Source organism: Electrophorus electricus, chromosome 25 (genome assembly GCF_041902795.1).
Source record: "Electrophorus electricus isolate QZ-2024a chromosome 25, ASM4190279v1, whole genome shotgun sequence".
In the NCBI taxonomy this organism is placed as follows: domain Eukaryota; kingdom Metazoa; phylum Chordata; class Actinopteri; order Gymnotiformes; family Gymnotidae; genus Electrophorus; species Electrophorus electricus.
In genome coordinates this window covers 163,428-181,309 of record NC_137521.1, presented here as the reverse complement: position 1 = coordinate 181,309, position 17,882 = coordinate 163,428, and the positions used below count along the sequence as shown (strand labels likewise).

The window sequence follows — 17,882 nt, the reverse complement described above, 5'->3', positions numbered from 1 at the left end:
TCCCCATGGCAACCATGTTCACTATTGCCATGACAACTAGTTTTGAGGGGTAAAAAAAAAAACAAAAAAAAAACAAAGGTTGAACGAGGGCACACCAAAATGAAATGGTGAGGGGATGACAGCTGATGTTTCTGACAGATATTACAACATCTCTCAAAAGCAGAAAGCCCTTTTCTCTGAAAGCTCTTTTGAGCAAAGTGGACTAAAATGGACAAGTTATGCTGTCATGCAGCTGGTGAATCACTGGAAAAAAGTGAGTTATCCACTTAATTATCCACAACTACTGTGTCCTTAGTGGTGTGTATACTGGTAGTGTTAAGAAGTATCCCAAATAATGCAAAGAATTTAGACTAGCAAAAATCATCAGTACAGATAACATCAATATAGAAACACTGTAACTGCATAATTAGTGTAATATACTGAGTTGCAATGTGTGACACAGTGATGCTGTACTTAATATGTACAATGAGATAATTTTGATATTTTGTTTTTGATTATGTAAATAAAGAGTTATGTAAATAAAGCCAATGCATTACTCACAAAGATTATTTTGAAGAACAGAATAGAGTAATTTAATAACTAAAGTGTACCAATTGCTAATACTTAGATTGCTTTATTTGAATTGCTATATGACAGATAGTGTTCCTAAATACTCCTGAAAAGCAGCTCACTATCATCAATCTCTATATAGGACAGAATGCTAAATAAAAGAGATAGACCACGCAATGAGAGCAAGGGGGAGAGACAGAGAGAGGGAGAAAGAGCAAAAAAAGAAGGGAGAGGCAAGGAGAAAGATGGAGGGAATACAATAATTAGAAAGGCTTATCTGTCCTGATCACCATGGCGACGTGTGTATTCTGCCGCAGTTAGTGTTTAGCATTTGGCAGCTGAGGTCGACAGGCAGGCAGACAGAGGGAGGATTTGGCATCGCTCTCATTTTACACGTTCAAGTCACAGCAACATACCAAAATACACACTGTCGCCAGGGTGCAACTCCTGCCTCTGAGCTACAGGAGGAGGAGCTTCATGAGGAATTGGAAACACAAGTGAAGATTTTGGATTAAGAACAACATTCCATCTTTCAGTACTGGGAATATTTTATTTATTTGTCTTTCTGCAGAGGTGCATAGAAACACATGCCTACATGATACAATATATTAACAGCATTACCATAGACAAACATGATACAATTTCATTAACAGTTACTGAACTGTACCCTACAATCCTATATGAGGAAAATTCCATTTATGTGTTGTCTTCCCTGATACACACAGATGTTTGGGAGAGGCAGCAATAAAAGTAAATACAATATAAAAAATAATCTCTGTTAATTTCATATATAGTTACTGTAATAGCAGATAATGCATTTTGTGGCAAGATTATGCTATCTCTATAATATATGCAATGAACTAACATATTGTGCTACATATGACTGTGTTTTTATTTACAAATTACACTTCCTATTTAAATGCGGGGTTGTACATTAAAACTAACATTCTGTTTGTTTCTTAAACATAAGGCAACTATGGCAGACTATATACTGGAAAGAGCAAACAAACAAAAAAACAAAAGCTAAACTCCCACTTGCATGAGACTATATTCTATATTCAACTGTTCATGAAGGACATTTTGATCACATTCACAGAGAACAATGGACAGTTGTGCATTTTTTTTCTCTGTTACCTTACAGGTACAACTGGGACAGATTATAACATGGATATCCATTAAAGAGGTTCAGGTAGTTCTCTTAGATAACGAACACACACTTTACCAATGCTTGGTCCCCTTTTAACCAGTAACAATAGAAATGGTCAACGAAAATTAAGATAAGTGATGCAAGGTTCTTTTATGATAAACTGATTGGTGGACATTTGATTTAAATCCATAAAAATTAGCCTGCTTACACATTCTACACTTAATAAAGGTGCATCAAAGAACCTTTTTTAATCTCTAAAATAACCCCTTTCAAATGGTTCTTCGAAAAAAAGAAAAAAAAAACCTTTTATGAATCAAAATGCCTTTGGAAAATGGTTCTTCAAAGCAGTTGTCTGAAAAGGTTTTCCCAGAAACAAAAGGCTTCTTAGAAGGCTTCTTTAGTTCAGAGAGCGGCTGTCTCTGTAGCGTAGCTCCGCTCTGATGCTGATCAGACCCAGACCCGCTCCCACTGTCATACTTTAGTCAAAACAAAGCCGGCCTCCCAGTCTGCATTGCAAGGAGACTGATGAGCCATGGTTCTAGACCAGTCCAATACTAGTACACAACTCCATACAGTAATTACCAAGCACAGGTTTTGTTGTACTCCACTACGTTCCATTTTCATGAGTTGCATTCATTTTTAGAAAACACTACTCTGACATCTGATATTGCACGCCTCAGAAAATGCTGCCCCTCGCAAATGTGTTGACAGTTTTAGCAACACCCTGAGGAGTCACTTCAGGAAAGACGACAAATAGAGTACACTCAGGGTCTGATGTGCCCTACACATTATGTATATCAATGTTATGTGTTGACCAAGGTTATACAGTGCTAGGTCACTCAAAGACATGCTGGGATACACAACAGACAGATGTGTATGGGGAGACGCCATTGGAAGCTTTACATATACTACCAGCACACAAATGTGTCGTCCTTTAAGGGACACGGAATTGGATTTATTTTGTGGGTGTGACTGCTAGAAGAGAGACTGACTGCCCCTGACCACCACACACACCCCTACACAGACAGTGACATAACCCTCTCGACCACTTATCCGGCCATGCTGCATGTGCCTCTTCAGGTCAGGGTAGTCACTTCAGGCTGGGTGTAGGTGGCTGCAGCTGTAAGGGCATCTTTGCAGCTCTCTGCAACCAACAAAAGGAACGATTGAAAGAGGTGAGACAGTCAGTGCACTGATGCATGCACACACAAACACACACACACACACACACAGAAGAGCTGGAGACCACAGCAACATTTTGTTTGTTGAACTGAACACCTAGCAGCCCCAGAGGCATTTATATAGTAATGTACACAGAGGTACACTCCTGTATTGCAGTGCAGGGCTGATTTAAGCCAGACCACATTTGGCCCTTGTAGACACCAAGCATTCTCTCAAAATGCACACAGCTGGGAAGCCATAAGGTTCACACGTAACGCTCGTGGAAACCTATTAAAGCAATTAAAATGGAGCTCTCACTCGGGACCAATGGCACATCCATAACTTGTGTCTTGCCTGCTGCTGTTGCTTTTCACAAGAGGCTGACATCTCTGCTGCACCATTACACACCCATCAGAAAAGATCCAGCTGCCATGCTAATCAGACAGAGAGCTGATGGGTGAACAGCAGCTTTCTGCCATTCATGGCTGTGCCATACTAGACGGTCATCATTTCTTTGTTGTTTTTTTGTAGGAGAGCAAATATCTGCAGCATCTGTTGCAAGACTAAAAAAGATGTTTTAGTCAACAGTGAAACTTAAGCAAAGGAAATAACTACTGTCTTTTGCACAATGTTAGGTGCTACCAAAATTTTAGGCCTCATCAAATCGCACAAGATCCAATAGCTAACATTTATTATAAATAAGAAATAAGAAACACACATAATAATATGTTTTCCGACTGGCAGGATAGCACAGATAAGTACATCTGTGTAAGGACAGAGCAGCGGTCATGGACTGTGTCACTAATCACAGCTCATCCTCTGACAAGGCCACAGCTGCCAATGTTGCCAATGCCCAGCCTCTTACAGATTCCCACAGTGCATCTGTCTCATCGCCATGTGGGGAAATTACACGGCATCTCAAACAGTCCATTGTGGCATGTCTGCCTGGTAAATTTGACTGAAATGTAGACTAAAATTATAATAAATATTTAGAAGTGAGAGAGGTTTTGGTGCAGCCTGACTGCAGCCCAGTGCAATACTGAGATGTCATGAGTGTGGGGTGTGATACAATACAGGTATTTAGTTGTTTGTAGAGAATTGTCACCCATGTGTATTTCAGATCAGTTTCTGTGTCAATCCGGCACACTTTTATGTATTTGTTTAAAAGTAATGTATAATCTAAGATCAGCCTTGTTAACACAACCTATTTCAGAAATAATCAAATGACAAATTGTCTAGCTAACAAACTGTCTATATCAATGCAGAGATAGAAAAAAAATTGCCATTGAAATAGAATGTTTAAGACCGAGATTGTTCATCAACTCTGCACGCTGTGCAAGCCAAGTACTTCACTGCCTGCACAGCTGAGATATATATATATATATCTCAGTTAATTAAAGTTGTAATCTGGGTTTCAATGAGTGTTTCTCACTTACTGGCTTGCTGTTTTCAAAAGAAATGTGTTAATGACTTTCTGCCATTTATCAGCCTTTAGGTTCCCTGTCCAGTCTCCAAGGAATTCCAGTTACCACCCATCTGATACAAGATAATCAACCTTCTATATACCATGTCTCAGGTGTGTTGAGGAGAAGAATGTGATTGTTTTCAAGCACTGGATTGGAAAACTTCAAGCACTGGAACCTGGAAACTCATCAATCAGTCAAAAACCTTCTAGGATTTAGTGGGGTAGTGCAAACTCCAGCAGTGTGCTGTAGGGCTCATTATTTGCAGTTAATCTGGCCACTATCTGTCAGAGCAGAGTGAAATTTCAGGCCTAAGAGGAAAATTAGGCCCTCATTAAGAACAATTTCAGGATTTGAAAAACATATGAGTAGACCCAGGAGTGGCTCTTATAGTGCAGTGCTAAAGGCACTGCTTGATCTTTGTCAGTTTTATTTTTTTCAAATCCAAAAGCAGGAGTTGAAATAAGATTTTGGATATTAAGAGAAGCATCTTACATCTGTGATCCATTTATTGCATTTACAGAGTAACAAGGTTTCCTGGTCTGGAGCAATAACAAAGAGACAAGTTGGAAGTGCTGACGAAACCAAAGAGAAGAGAAAAATACCACCTCTACTAATTCTGAGAGCTGATGCCCTAGCCAAAGGTAACCAACAGAATCCAGTCTCCCATTCTTTTTTGACATAGCAGACTGATGGTTTGAACAGAAACACTCTTAGCTGTAAGAGTCTGCAATCGTTGCTCTCAAGCCATGCATTTGTATCCAACCACACAATAAATCATGAATCATCCTCATATTGAGGGTAATGCAGTTAAAAGTCCCAAATGGGTTCGGCTCAGACTGACCTTTCCTTTTTGCTTTAAACTGTGCTGCTTTCTGTATCTTCTAATGACAGCATAAAATTACTGTAGATGCCTGATTTGTGGTTCTGGTCTGGCTTCTGTACCTGTGCGGATGGTGGGATCAGCTGCACAGGAGAAGTCCCCGGAGGTCAGGAGGAAGCACATGCCCTCTTTCTTGCCCTTCTCCCGGTTGCGTGAGCGGCAGAGGGACCACCTCTCACTGGGGGAGAGCGGCTGGGTCAGGCTGCAGCCCTCTTCCTCCACCAGGGCTGTATTGGCATCCCCGTTCTGCTTTGAGTCTAACATGAGAACCAAGGATAAAAGGACACAGACATCAGCACTAATGGCTATGCTTAATTCAGTTTCACACTTACGGTTTGGTTTTGTTTCCCACACATGTGTTTAGCTATGTTTACTGTTGTCCATTTGCCTATTTTAGTGCAGTTTCATTCTAGTTCAGGAACTGAGGGGACAGTGTTTTTACCTGACCGATTCCTCACAATGTTTTCCTCAGCTGCAAGAGGGCACGTGTCACTCTGCGTGCTGTTCCTGTGCGAGTTGCTCTCCGATTTTCCAAATGAAGCTGAGTCCAATGCCATGTCTGGGTTTGGGTGGTGCCTCTTCTTTTTGGGCAGCTTCTGCTTGGCCATGGCCAGAGAGTAGTACATCCCAAAATTGTTGACAATAACGGGTACAGGCATGGCAATGGTCAGCACGCCAGCTAAAGCACAAAGAGCCCCAACCATCATACCCAGCCAGGTCTGAGGATACATGTCCCCATAACCCAGCGTTGTCATAGTAACCACAGCCCACCAGAAGCTGATGGGAATGTTCTTGAAATGAGTGTGGTTGCTTCCACTGGGGTCGGTCGGGTCAGCACCAATGCGTTCAGCATAGTAGATCATGGTGGCAAAGATGAGGACACCGAGGGCGAGGAAGATGATGAGGAGGCAAAATTCATTTACACTGGCACGCAGAGTGTGGCCCAGCACCCTTAACCCCACAAAGTGTCGGGTCAGCTTGAAGATGCGCAAAATACGTACAAAACGGACCACCCGCAAGAAGCCAAGCACATCTGTGGCAGCTTTGGAGGACAGCCCGCTCAGACTCATCTCCAGGTAGAAGGGCAGAATGGCCACAAAGTCAATGATGTTCAGAAGGTTCTTAATAAAGAGCAGCTTGTTGGGACAGCAGATGATGCGCACCAGGAACTCAAAGGTAAACCACACCACGCAGATGCCCTCCACCAAGGTGAGCACAGGCTTGGTGACCACCTCCAGCGTGAACGTCACCTTCGTGATGTTGCCATCAGAAATCACACTGGTGCGGTTCTGGAGCTCATTGAAAGCCTCGTGCGTCTCGAGGCAGAAGTTGGTGATTGAGACCAAGATGAAGAAAAGAGAGACAAAGGCAATGATCTGCAAGACACATAACCATCATGTTTAGCTAATAAAACATCTGGATTGAGATATTACATACTTTGATTATTTCTCAAATTCCTTTGTTATGATAATGTTATGCCAAGCCATTTTAATGAGTCAAATTTTAATGGGATTACATGTCAGGAGTAGGAAACAATAAACAGTTTTATTACTGATTTACCAATTCGCATAATGTGTTTAGGAGCCTGCCAAAGTTACATATTCTGTTAACTGTAGCTATTTACATACTAACCTTCACAAATATATAGTGTACAGTATATAATCTATGTAGGTTATATAAGGTATGTGTAATGTTAGAATTACTACATATTAAAAGTTACAGTATCTTGTCCATTATCTGAGCCCAACCCTGAAACCCAATAACAGAAATATCATGGGAGCAAAAACTCTATTTTATTATTCATAATACTGAAACTTATACATCTCCCTTCAAAATGTGGCTTTCAATTTATCTCGTCAAACTCTTTATTTAGCAATAACAATTAAACAGCTTTCAGAAAATTGTCTCTTCATTTAAACTAATCAAAGCAATAAACCACAATAACGCACACTGAGACGCTGTGTGAAATAATTTTTCCATTAGCTCAAACAATTATGGCCTCCTCAGTTCTAACAGGCACAGTGGGTGGGTCTTCATATCAACTGAAACAGTAATAAGTAACACAGAGAAATGAAGACAGAACACCATCTGACATCAGAGGGAAGCTTTTCTCAATGATTGTTATAATTGGTGGGCTATGATGTGAAGAAACAAGAATCTATGTTGTCACTAAAATGTTCAGTAATAAATTATTTTATTAATCCAAAAGTTCAAGCTTCAAACTCAAGCTTCAAATGTACCTAAGAGTACATTTGACTTATTTTATTTTAATAATCAATTTGACAAGAATATAGGATTTAAAGATGTCATCAACACAACTATGAGTTTATATTTAACATTAGTATTGGTTAAGTATATTTCAGTGTTTGGTGGTGACAAAAGTTGAGAGTAGAACAAGGAATAAAACAAGTGAAGGTCTTTAGATGCTGCTGCTGCAGCATTGAAGACAATCGTCTAAATGAGACTCTGCTACAAAACCTGCAAACAATATAGACAATAAAAATTTGGCTATTGCAATGACTGATGTGCTTTACCAAATTTAGACTCGTAAAATCACAGCTATTCACAAATAAGAAGAGTAAACAATTGGAATATTGCTGGATTTGTCAAGCCAGGAATACTGGAAGGAAGATGATAGCTTGAGGAAAAAGCACTCATTATTCATAGAGCACAAATCTCTAAGCAGGTTAGCCATGCCACTGGTAGCCCTCTGAATGATGCTGTTAGCTGTAGTCGCAACCAACTAAGTGAATTTTGAGGGGAGAGAGAGGGAGATGGAATGAATGAATAGAGACTACGGACAGGAAGAGGAGGACGAGCAAAGTGACCATGACGACTGTGCCTTGCTTGGGTTTCACAATAGGAGACATGCATCCTATGGTTGAGCTCAACACGATCAGGTCTGCTCATGTTTACACGCATGCTCATGGTGGACGTGGCCCACATGACTAAATGAAAACCTTGGTGACAAAGGTACTTTAAGCCAGTTGACTTTTTGACAAAGGTACTTTAAGCCAGTTGACTTTTTGACAAAGGTACTTTAAGCCAGTTGACTTTTTGCTGCCTTCACAGCCAGCAGAATATAACTATAGACAGCCTTGATTCAAGCACATTCTGGATTTGCTTTGAAACAGATAGTCCAATAAAGCGTCCGTCATTCTGTTATTGACCTTGTCAGGAACACAATACCTGCACCACTATTCGTTCCTCACTCAGCAGTTGTTTAAATATACACGTGGGTAGAGTACAATGAAAATATTTTATTAGCATTAAACATTTTTGCTTTAGACCCCAGAATCCACTCCAATCATCCAATTATTAAACTGTAATTGCAAGACATTGGATAACAGGAAATCCCCCCCAAAAAAATGGGGATAAAAGCTTGTTTTTGTTAGGGTCAAGGACATTTAAAAAGGGCATAATTTAGAAAGTGTTTTTTTACTCATCTGCAATCATCATACTGTATCATTATTTTAAAACAGAAAAATGTACTTAGCAAGGCACTTTTATCTGCAGATATGCAACTTGAACCATGACCTTTAATCAGTCCAGTACTGGGCTTCATCAGATGTTATATTGTAGCCCTACAAGTTTTTCATGGAGATTTAACGTCACTTGTTCAAATGATATTGATTGTTTAATGAGTTAAAGTTTCCTGCGGTCAATTACCTGACAAAATGATTTGATTATAGGAGTACTTGATTATGATCATATTTGAGATCATTACATTAGCTCCAAATTTAATATTTGTTGTTCTGGTGGCCAGAATTAATCTTAGAATACAGAATGTAGTTATCAATTCTAAAACATGATGAATGAATAGGAAAATAACGCTAAGTTTAAAATTTTCTCATACTGTTATACCTATAGCCACTATAGTCCAGGGTAACTTTAGCCTTTTCAGATGGGGCAGAAGTGAGCTGTGAGAATTCTGGCCAAGATGATTTTTCCAACTTTTAAACAATATATTAATCTAAACTTACTGAAACTTAATTCAATTAAACTACATAACAATTACACTGGATAAAGCCACTACATGGGGTTTTTTTCATATCTTATCATATCTTATTATACTTTCATATCTTCTGTCATACTGTCCTAGCTTTACATGAAAAAGAAATACAGGATATCTGGCAGAATCAGCAGCTGTTTATCCTTCGAATGAACTGACAAGCACACATACACACATATATGAGAGGTATGAAAAGGCATTTGGGCTATTATTAAAACTTACCTCTCACACACTATCACCCTCTTACACTCACCATCATACTCTCACACACACACTATCAAAACCTCTTACACTCACCAAGAGGTTTGATAGTGTGAGAGAGAGAGAGAGTATGATGGTGAGTGTGAAAGGTACGTTTGAATAATGGCCTAAACGGCCTGTCATAGCCTGTGTGTCTATCTGTGTGTCTATGTGCTGTGTGTCTGTGTGTGTATGACCGTGTGACCGTCTGTCTGTGTGTGCATCTATGTGTGTGTCTATCTGTGTATGTGTATGCATCTATGTCTCTGTGTGTGTGTGTGTGTGTGTGTGTGTGTGTGTGTATGTGTGTGTGTGTGTGACTGGATGTATGTGTCTGTATACGGGCACAGCTGTAAGTGTCTGCTAAAGGCAACATGCTGTTTTCCTTGCCAGCAGTTCATTATTGGCAGCCCTCTACCTCAGTGCTATCTCATCTTACAGGGAGATCATACAACAGGTTATGCACCTGTTGCTCATTCTGTGGTTCCTGTTCCATTAACAAACCTGCCTGGAAAGCATTTTTTTTAAAATCTATCTGAAGCAAAATATTTATTATTTAAACACTGAGCTAAATTAAGCTTTGGATAGTTTTCAAGTGGAATCTACTGGATCAAGCCATTCTTGAATGTTAGAACAACACAATAGGACATATTTAGGAAGGTCTTACAAAATGCCCAGTGAACCATGAGCTTTTATACCAGTCAAAACCAGGGTTGAAATCCTGCTGTGAATTTACACCATCTAATATTATACCTTTCTGAAACTTGAGTGGGTGAGCAAGGAGTGCAGTAAACCCATAGGATTCACTGCAATAAGCACTAAGCGATCCACTATAACAAAAAATGTTTTGTCCCATTACCCTACTATATACTGACAAAAATAAACTTTTACAATTATGTTAAAAAAAGAAAACTCAATCAAGATAGAATAACATTGTCTAAATCCTTTCCACATGATTAATAAAAAAGATCAATTTGGTTGATGATTAAATATTTTGAATTTCAAACCTAAATCTGTTGCCTACATTAAGTAGCATTCAGTATGCATTATGCACTGTAATACCACATTGATATAGCACATTGTTTTATCTTTCCGAATTGCATTTATGCACATATCTGCATGTATCTGCATGCATCTGCATGTAGTTGTTACATTGATATGGGCATGTTGGATACACCTGCTGGAAAGAAATTAGTCCACTGGGGACTGAGGAAAGGCTGAGCAAGTTTCAAATATAGCCATTTTCCAGCTACTCAAATAACCCCAGAGGCAGGATGAGGTGTGAGTTAATGAAGTCAGCCAAGGCTTTCCATCCTCCAGTTGAATCTACTGGATCCAAAACTCAACATAGTTACATTTAAGATTGTTTAATGTCTTTTGAGAAAAATTATAACCAATTATGAAGAATATGATCATGTGGCTAGCACATGATGACATGTTATACGGTCATAGCCTATAATTCTGCATGATCTAACAGCGCACCTGTAATTAGTGTGCAAGCAAAGGCCGCAATAAACATGGGGGCTATATTAACTTGCTGGTATTTTGGATATCAAATAACACGTGTTCAGTGTGTTCTGAACCAGAAGTCAATGAGTTATGGAGCCAAGCATTTCTGAGGATATGTTCACTGGTAGGCCTCCATCCTCATGTGAGTAAACAATGACCCCAAAGCCCACATAGTCAGTGTTTTAATATGTCTTTGGACAAGAACATAGGCATTGTCATTGACAATGGCAATAGTATGTGCCGTTGTTTTACCCTAGTACAATTAGCTAATATTATCAGACGGAACAAAAACGTAAATGTTAAGAATAAATAAAACCCTGTCACTGCTGTAACATGTAAAGATGCAAGTTATGCTTAAACGAAGAATACTGTGAGAAACTGAGAATGGATAGTGAAGGAATCGGAAGAGTAATGCTCTGTTGCTCTGCTTTTGTGAATAAATTAGTCTTTTATCCTTCCATTGTGACAGCTAGATAATTACAAAAAAGCTATTAGTTCAGAGATATCTCAATTATGTTTTCAATATTTATACTCATTATATATATATATACACACACTCTTTTAATATTTATAATCATATCTTATAATCTTGTCATTGTTAAGATTTCATTTTCATGACATTTAATTTATTGCAGGTCTCTGTGTCAGTTTTCTGATTAATTAATTGTTTGATTACTTCATTGATTGACACTTTGTAACTCACTTATTCCCTCAGCCAAACCCTGGTTCAGTAATAAATGTACAGCACAGACCTGAATTCCATAGAAGGCACTGCCTATTAATTATGTATATAACTAAAATAAGTGTTTTTTCATCACAAGCTAAATAATCAGTCCCTCACGTACAGCACCAGTATGCAGAAAAGGAATGGTAGTGTCTGAAAGAGCAAATGTAGACCTTCAAGTTCAATTACCGCCAGAAAGGCAGAGCAGTCGGCCTCTGCGTTTGGTTTATCTAAACGCCAAATGGTTTATCCAAGCATTAAACAAAAAGAAGAAATAAGCACTTTGGTAATGACAACGAAAAAACGCCTGGCACACCAAGAAGACACCATCATCATGCTCATAAAAGGCTCCTAAGAGAACTAATTATAACACCCTGTACTCCCTAGGGGCTTGACAAGCTGCATATGGAGTGTGTGCACCTGTGTGTGTCCTCATATATAACGATAACTGAAAGATGTCAGTATAATATTTCAAGAGGCTTACAAAGACATTAAGTTTACAATTAAAAATTATGTTTTTCTAAACACTGTCACTATGTGTGAACCCTTTCCAGTGGTTGCAGTAGCTTTCTGACATACTGAAGTTCTAGCTAGGCCTGTTGGAAGTCAGTTCATGCTGATTCTGTCACCAGATGTTGCAATATGAGGGAAAAATGAAATTACTACTGTATAAATGTAATACTAACATTACTAATATCTGTATACTTCAGAAGACCATGACTTTTTAGATTAGGGTGAGAAGATTATGTTGATATATGAACAAGAATAGCACCAAGTACTCTTGCGCTATACATTACTAACTGTAGTAGTGTGTATGCTTAGGGTAAAATAATAGTTATACTCACAGAACCATGGCTAATCTCAATTTGAACAAAAAAAAGTTATCAGAAATTCATAAATGTGACTCAACACATTCCTGAGTGCTCTGACTTCTCCAAATGGTATCTATTTACACCTATTTTAAATAACAACAAGTTAAACTTATAAGGCACCTTTCACATACCCAAAGGTCACTTTACAATTTCAAAAAACTATTAAAAAAATGTTTTTAATTCCCTAGTCAGAAATAGAAGTAGTTAAGAGGCATCGGAAGGTTTCTGAGAAAATAAAAAGGGTAAAGGGTAAAGGGTAAAAGGATTTTTAAGGGTAAAAGCAGTGAAAGACTCTAAAAGACCAACCAGCCATAGTGGACAGCCTGAACCTACGAACAGCTAGCAGACCAGAGTCAGAGGACCTGAGACTGTGAGAAAAGACATATGGGTTAGTAGTTGTTCAGGTGGGTGCAAGGCCATCCAGGGCGTTGACGACTAACAGCAGGATTTTATACCGCACACACACTGAAACTGGTAACCAGTGTAAATGGTAAAGTATGGAAGTAATATAAGCAAAGTGTACGCTAATGTTTTCTCTTGAAGCCTAAGTGGCTGTTAATGACCAGAAATGGACTTATGATATACCATGCATTACTATTTGTCTGCCTACATTCATGAGAGCATTATCCACTTATTCTCCTGGGTGTCAAAAAGCACCTGGACTGTGCACTATGGACAGGGAAAGTGCCCCAGCTCAGAAAGCTCATTCGCACTGTGGTTATGTACACCAGATTGCAAATCCTATCTTTCACCACGCTACTTGTTTTGTTGTAATCCAACAGTTGAGCTGTAAAAATGGCCATCAAGGTAGATGCTGTGTGTTTCTTGAAGATGAAACAGAAGAATCAAACATACATACAAATACATAAAGTACTAAGGAAAGCAAGAGAAACTAACCTAAGCTTCTGGCATGTTTAATAAAAGCAGCCTAAAACAGTTATACAGAGCTGACATATTCATTTGGATTCATGTTAATAAGAGATAAAAGGAGCTTTGATAACATGAGATGAAATGTAATAGGCGGTTTATTCTGCTGTTCAAGGCATCGGTGCGTTGTGTGCCAACACCTGGTTCGGGCTGCTTTCAGCACAGCGTCAGAGGAGCAAGCCAGCGTAGCCTGAGAGAGCGCACTCGTCACGCCTTACCCAATTACCCAGCCAGTGATTAATTACTGCTGAGCCCAGCCACGAACTCAGTAATGATGAGGTAGGATGAAAACAACAACACCACCACATAGATGATCATGCAGTGTTCTTCTAAAGCCGCTGCTCCAGTTATCAAGGTGGATCCAATTCACAAGCTATATACTGACTCACAGAACATTAAAAATTACATATATTACAGTTATTGTGAGTATCAGTGTTTTTGAGCAATAGCATTTTTCATACCCTAAAGCATATTAAGGTGAATGTACTCTCTATAAGAGGTGTACACACAGCCCTGACACAGTAAGTGTTGGAATGGGCATTTGTCCTGTGTATGGATGAGATTACAGGGGCAATCTATCAGTTTTTAGCATGGTCCTGGTCTAACATGCATGTGGAAAAATATCCTGTTTTTTCACCAAGCAATCCTCACCTGACCCCCCCACCCCCACCCAAACATTTTTGCTACAGTTTTACAGAACGAGTAACCACCTAAATTCTATTCCTAATAGCATTAGCCAGACAGAGAAGCATCAATTCAGGAAACATGAGCCCTCTGGCTTATAATGCACCCAGCAATGAATTGGAGAGGGCAAAAGACCTCAGGAGGTGAAGCACCCAGAAGTGACCAAGTCACACATATGCTCTATGATGTAACTGAGAGATAGCAATGGTGTTTTACATGCTTTAAGAGCTGTGTGGGTAGAGTGTACCTGCTCTGCATACCACTTCCTCATTACCTGTTTTTCAGGAGGAGTTAAACCTGTTGTAGAGTGCCATGCCTGCTCACTCATTGCTCATCTAAATTAAAAACAGAAGGAGGTGTGTGTGTCTCTGTGTGTGTGGGTGCTGTATAACTGCATACATGTGGTTGAGATGTATGTGGTACATACATGTGGTACATACATGTGGACCAAATATATCATCTATCCTTTGTAAAATTAGGGAACGATATAAATATAAAAATATACAAATTAAATACATGATTTTAATATTTAGTATTATTAATATTATGATATTTTAATATGATATTTAACCGATTTTCACACTCAGACTTTGAAATTCAATATCTAATCTAAGAATTAGTCTTTTGTGCGCAAGCCTGATAAAGTGCAATCTGATGCAACTGAATTCGACCGCGAAATCATGTATTCTCAAAGTGGTGAAAGTTAAAAGAATAATAGAGCATGCTAACAACTGTGAGGAAATCTGGAATGCTGATTTGGAGTTCAGAAACCAAAACACTAACTCATCCAATCACAGTAATACATGAAATACTTTCATAAAGGCATCTTTTGGGTCTTACAGTAGTATTCATAAGCCTTTCATGACTTAATTTAGGAGAGGGAGCATACAGGTATTATATATCAAACAAAAAGACAAAGGTTTGACTGTTTTTTATCTGTATATGTGTGTCTATAACTCTGTGGCTGGAGGTACATTATGTACATTATATTAATGTATTAGCAGTTGTACTATAGTTAATCATGTGACTTAGGTTGCTGGTAAACACAGGATGTTGACAGAGTTATAGGCATATAGAAAGGCAATGATTTATAACAACACAATGTAGATGTCATTGTGTGTTACAGCTCTGGCATGCCTCAATCCGATAAACCCAAAAGGTGGCAGTACAAACAAATTACCTGCATTATTGGTTATATCTTTCTTGGCTTTCTTGTTCTCTAACAGCTGCCTTTTGATAGCATATATTGAAAATCAATTGAAACCCTTTAAGCCAATGTAATGGCTTTTCCATGTATGTCTATATAGTAACACCAGTTTTCTTTGTAGATCACGCAATAGGATCCATTTGCTAAATAGATCATTCACTAGTTAATTTGAAGTTTGTTTTTAAGGCTGTGGTGATGTGAGTGGACAGTTTATAGGAGCCAATCAATATGGTTACTTTTCTCCATTTATGTGATCGACCAGTATAAATATTTCATGTTCAATTAACCATCTTTTCATGAAAATAATCACTATCTAGTATAAAGTACGATTTCCTAGTTTTCAAGAAAGATATCTTAAGCAATTGTATTTCTGAGTGTGGTTATAACCTAATGCTGAACAAACCAATCTAGTAGTTTTAAGCCATCATCAGGTAGGATCTACTGAAGCAAATATGTAATTTTCATTTAATGATGAAAGCATATTGGAAAGTATTACTCAGTAATCTTTCAGTGCTATGTTTTAAGGTACCTCAATATACAATACAGTTATTTGGAAGGCTGATTTTTACAGCTGTGAACACCGTATGAGAGTGCATCTGTGTCTGCTATTCATCCACTGTGGCAGAGATGCAGGTGCAGCTAATGCAAATAATCGGTGCCGAACGTGTTTCCATTGGTAACCGTGGTACCAAATCCCCGATACTTCGTATGTTGTCATTACGCACAAAGCTCAAAACAAAGGTCTGAATAGTAAAACCTCTGCAAATTACGTCATTTATAATGTTGTCAATTCGATCAAACTACAGTGACAGCACCTGTTGACTGCGACGCTTCACGTGCTTCGTACGTCATTTTAAGATGTTTTGTCTGTATTTAATTTATGTACTCACTAAATGTAAAATTATGCTATCTTACCCTGGCAGCACGGGAGGAGTAGGGATCCTCGAAGAGGGCCCATATCTTTGGTTGCCAAACTTCAAAGCAGCCTCTAGACCGGTCTGGACCGTCCTCGATACCAAAGCGTCGCGGCAGGTCTCGATCATCTTCGGTATCCTCGGGATCTGGTGGTTCGAAAATATCGAGGGCTTCCTCTGCATCTCGGTGCTGGCGATAAGTCATCCAGCAACAAGGTTCCACATCGGTCTCATCAATGCCCCAAAATGCCAGCTCTTCTTCAAACAGTGGGCCGCATACATCAGCAGGGCAGTGAAGCTTGCCAGTTCTGTAATAGTTCAACACATATGCGAATATGCCTGGGTGTCGATCAAAAAAAAATTCATTCGTGGTCTGTCCCGTGTCTGCGTCTGGGTTGACCTGGGTTTCCGGGTCGGCTAACCAGGCGAGTCGGGTGCCCGGTATGGTCCTAAGGGTGCTCTTGTAAGTTTCGTGACGCGTGCCACCAACGTTGATTATTATTTTGTCCGAATCTTCCCCCCTGGCCATCTCTTCCTTTAGACATGTTTTAGACGGAGGTTTGTTGCCTGATTTGCGCCCACGATAAGACGAAACACACACCGAGCTAATCATAGATTTAAATGGAGAGGCTACCCGTGGTAACTCCCTTAGTTGATAAATCTCTGTGTTTTATAACATGTATCATCTGCGCAAGGAAGCAAAACTAGTGGAGGGAGTTTCCGTTATTATCAACATAGTATCATCAGGGCAACGTCGGTCGCTAAGGCCTTGGAGACATGACAAACCACCTGTTATACGAGTACTCTGCCTGATACTCGATTTAACTGCATTAAAAATTGTTAGGTCAGGTAGGAAACTTGCGTTTTTTGGCTGTGATCGTTAATTTCTACGTATAGTGACAAAATAAGAACAAAAAGATAGTTAAGTAAATATATCATTTCAGTCGGTTGTTTCAAAGGTCCATACACCTTCAGCTCTAAGGCTCCATCATGTATTTTGAAGTACAGAATAAACGTCGGTGCGTGGAAACTGCAGCTTTGGTCATACATTTATCAGTTAAGTTCCATGCTTGTTGCTAAAGCCTCAGTTGAACTTCAAAAATTACAAAAATGTAAAGGATTCTCACCTGCGCTTGCATTATCTCTAAATCCCCCAAAATATGTCAAAGTTTCAAGAAGTACAGTGTTTTTACTACAGTAAAAAAAAATAGAGCCTTGACAGACTTCGTTATTTTAAAAAAATCTATTTTAATGTTCAGAATCCAAGCGCTGACAAAGGATGAGTCGAAGTCAGTTTGTTGAGAAAGATCTGTTGCATCTCTTCAAGTATCCTCCCTTACCAGCCAGTCGACGAACCACAACCCAGGGGGATGGATTGAGCGCCGGCAACGGCAGATTAACTCTTTCCTTTCTGTATAGAAATTGAAGAAGCAGATCCTGTCTAAGAATGTTGCGTGTTTATAAACTGCTGACTTTAGACATTTTTGAGATGAAAACTTACATTTACTTTTATACTAACAAGAGTTTTAAAATCATAAATTTACAAGAATACCAAGATAAAATGACTGCTTGCGCTGTGTATATTTTTGT

General features: G+C 39.1%; 1 protein-coding gene across 3 annotated transcripts; it reads right to left on the bottom strand.

The window, feature by feature from the left end:
- Nucleotides 1-1,085: 1,085 nt before the first annotated feature.
- On the bottom strand, nucleotides 1,086-17,587 carry kcnc4 (potassium voltage-gated channel, Shaw-related subfamily, member 4). Of its 3 annotated transcripts, none has more exons than XM_035522162.2 (5): nucleotides 17,420-17,587; nucleotides 16,294-16,600; nucleotides 5,646-6,579; nucleotides 5,266-5,460; nucleotides 1,086-2,840 (listed from the first exon to the last, which is right to left on the bottom strand). In XM_035522162.2, exons 2-5 carry the CDS (start codon nucleotides 16,495-16,497, stop codon nucleotides 2,773-2,775), a joined length of 1,401 nt encoding a protein of 466 aa, XP_035378055.1. In that variant the 5' UTR covers nucleotides 16,498-16,600; nucleotides 17,420-17,587; the 3' UTR covers nucleotides 1,086-2,772. The 3 variants fall into 3 exon arrangements, with proteins under 3 accessions (XP_035378055.1, XP_081563929.1, XP_035378054.1); XM_081707803.1 differs by lacking the exon at nucleotides 17,420-17,587 and adding an exon at nucleotides 16,693-16,801; XM_035522161.2 differs by having other exon boundaries at nucleotides 16,294-17,587.
- Between the last annotated feature and the right edge of the window lie 295 nt (nucleotides 17,588-17,882).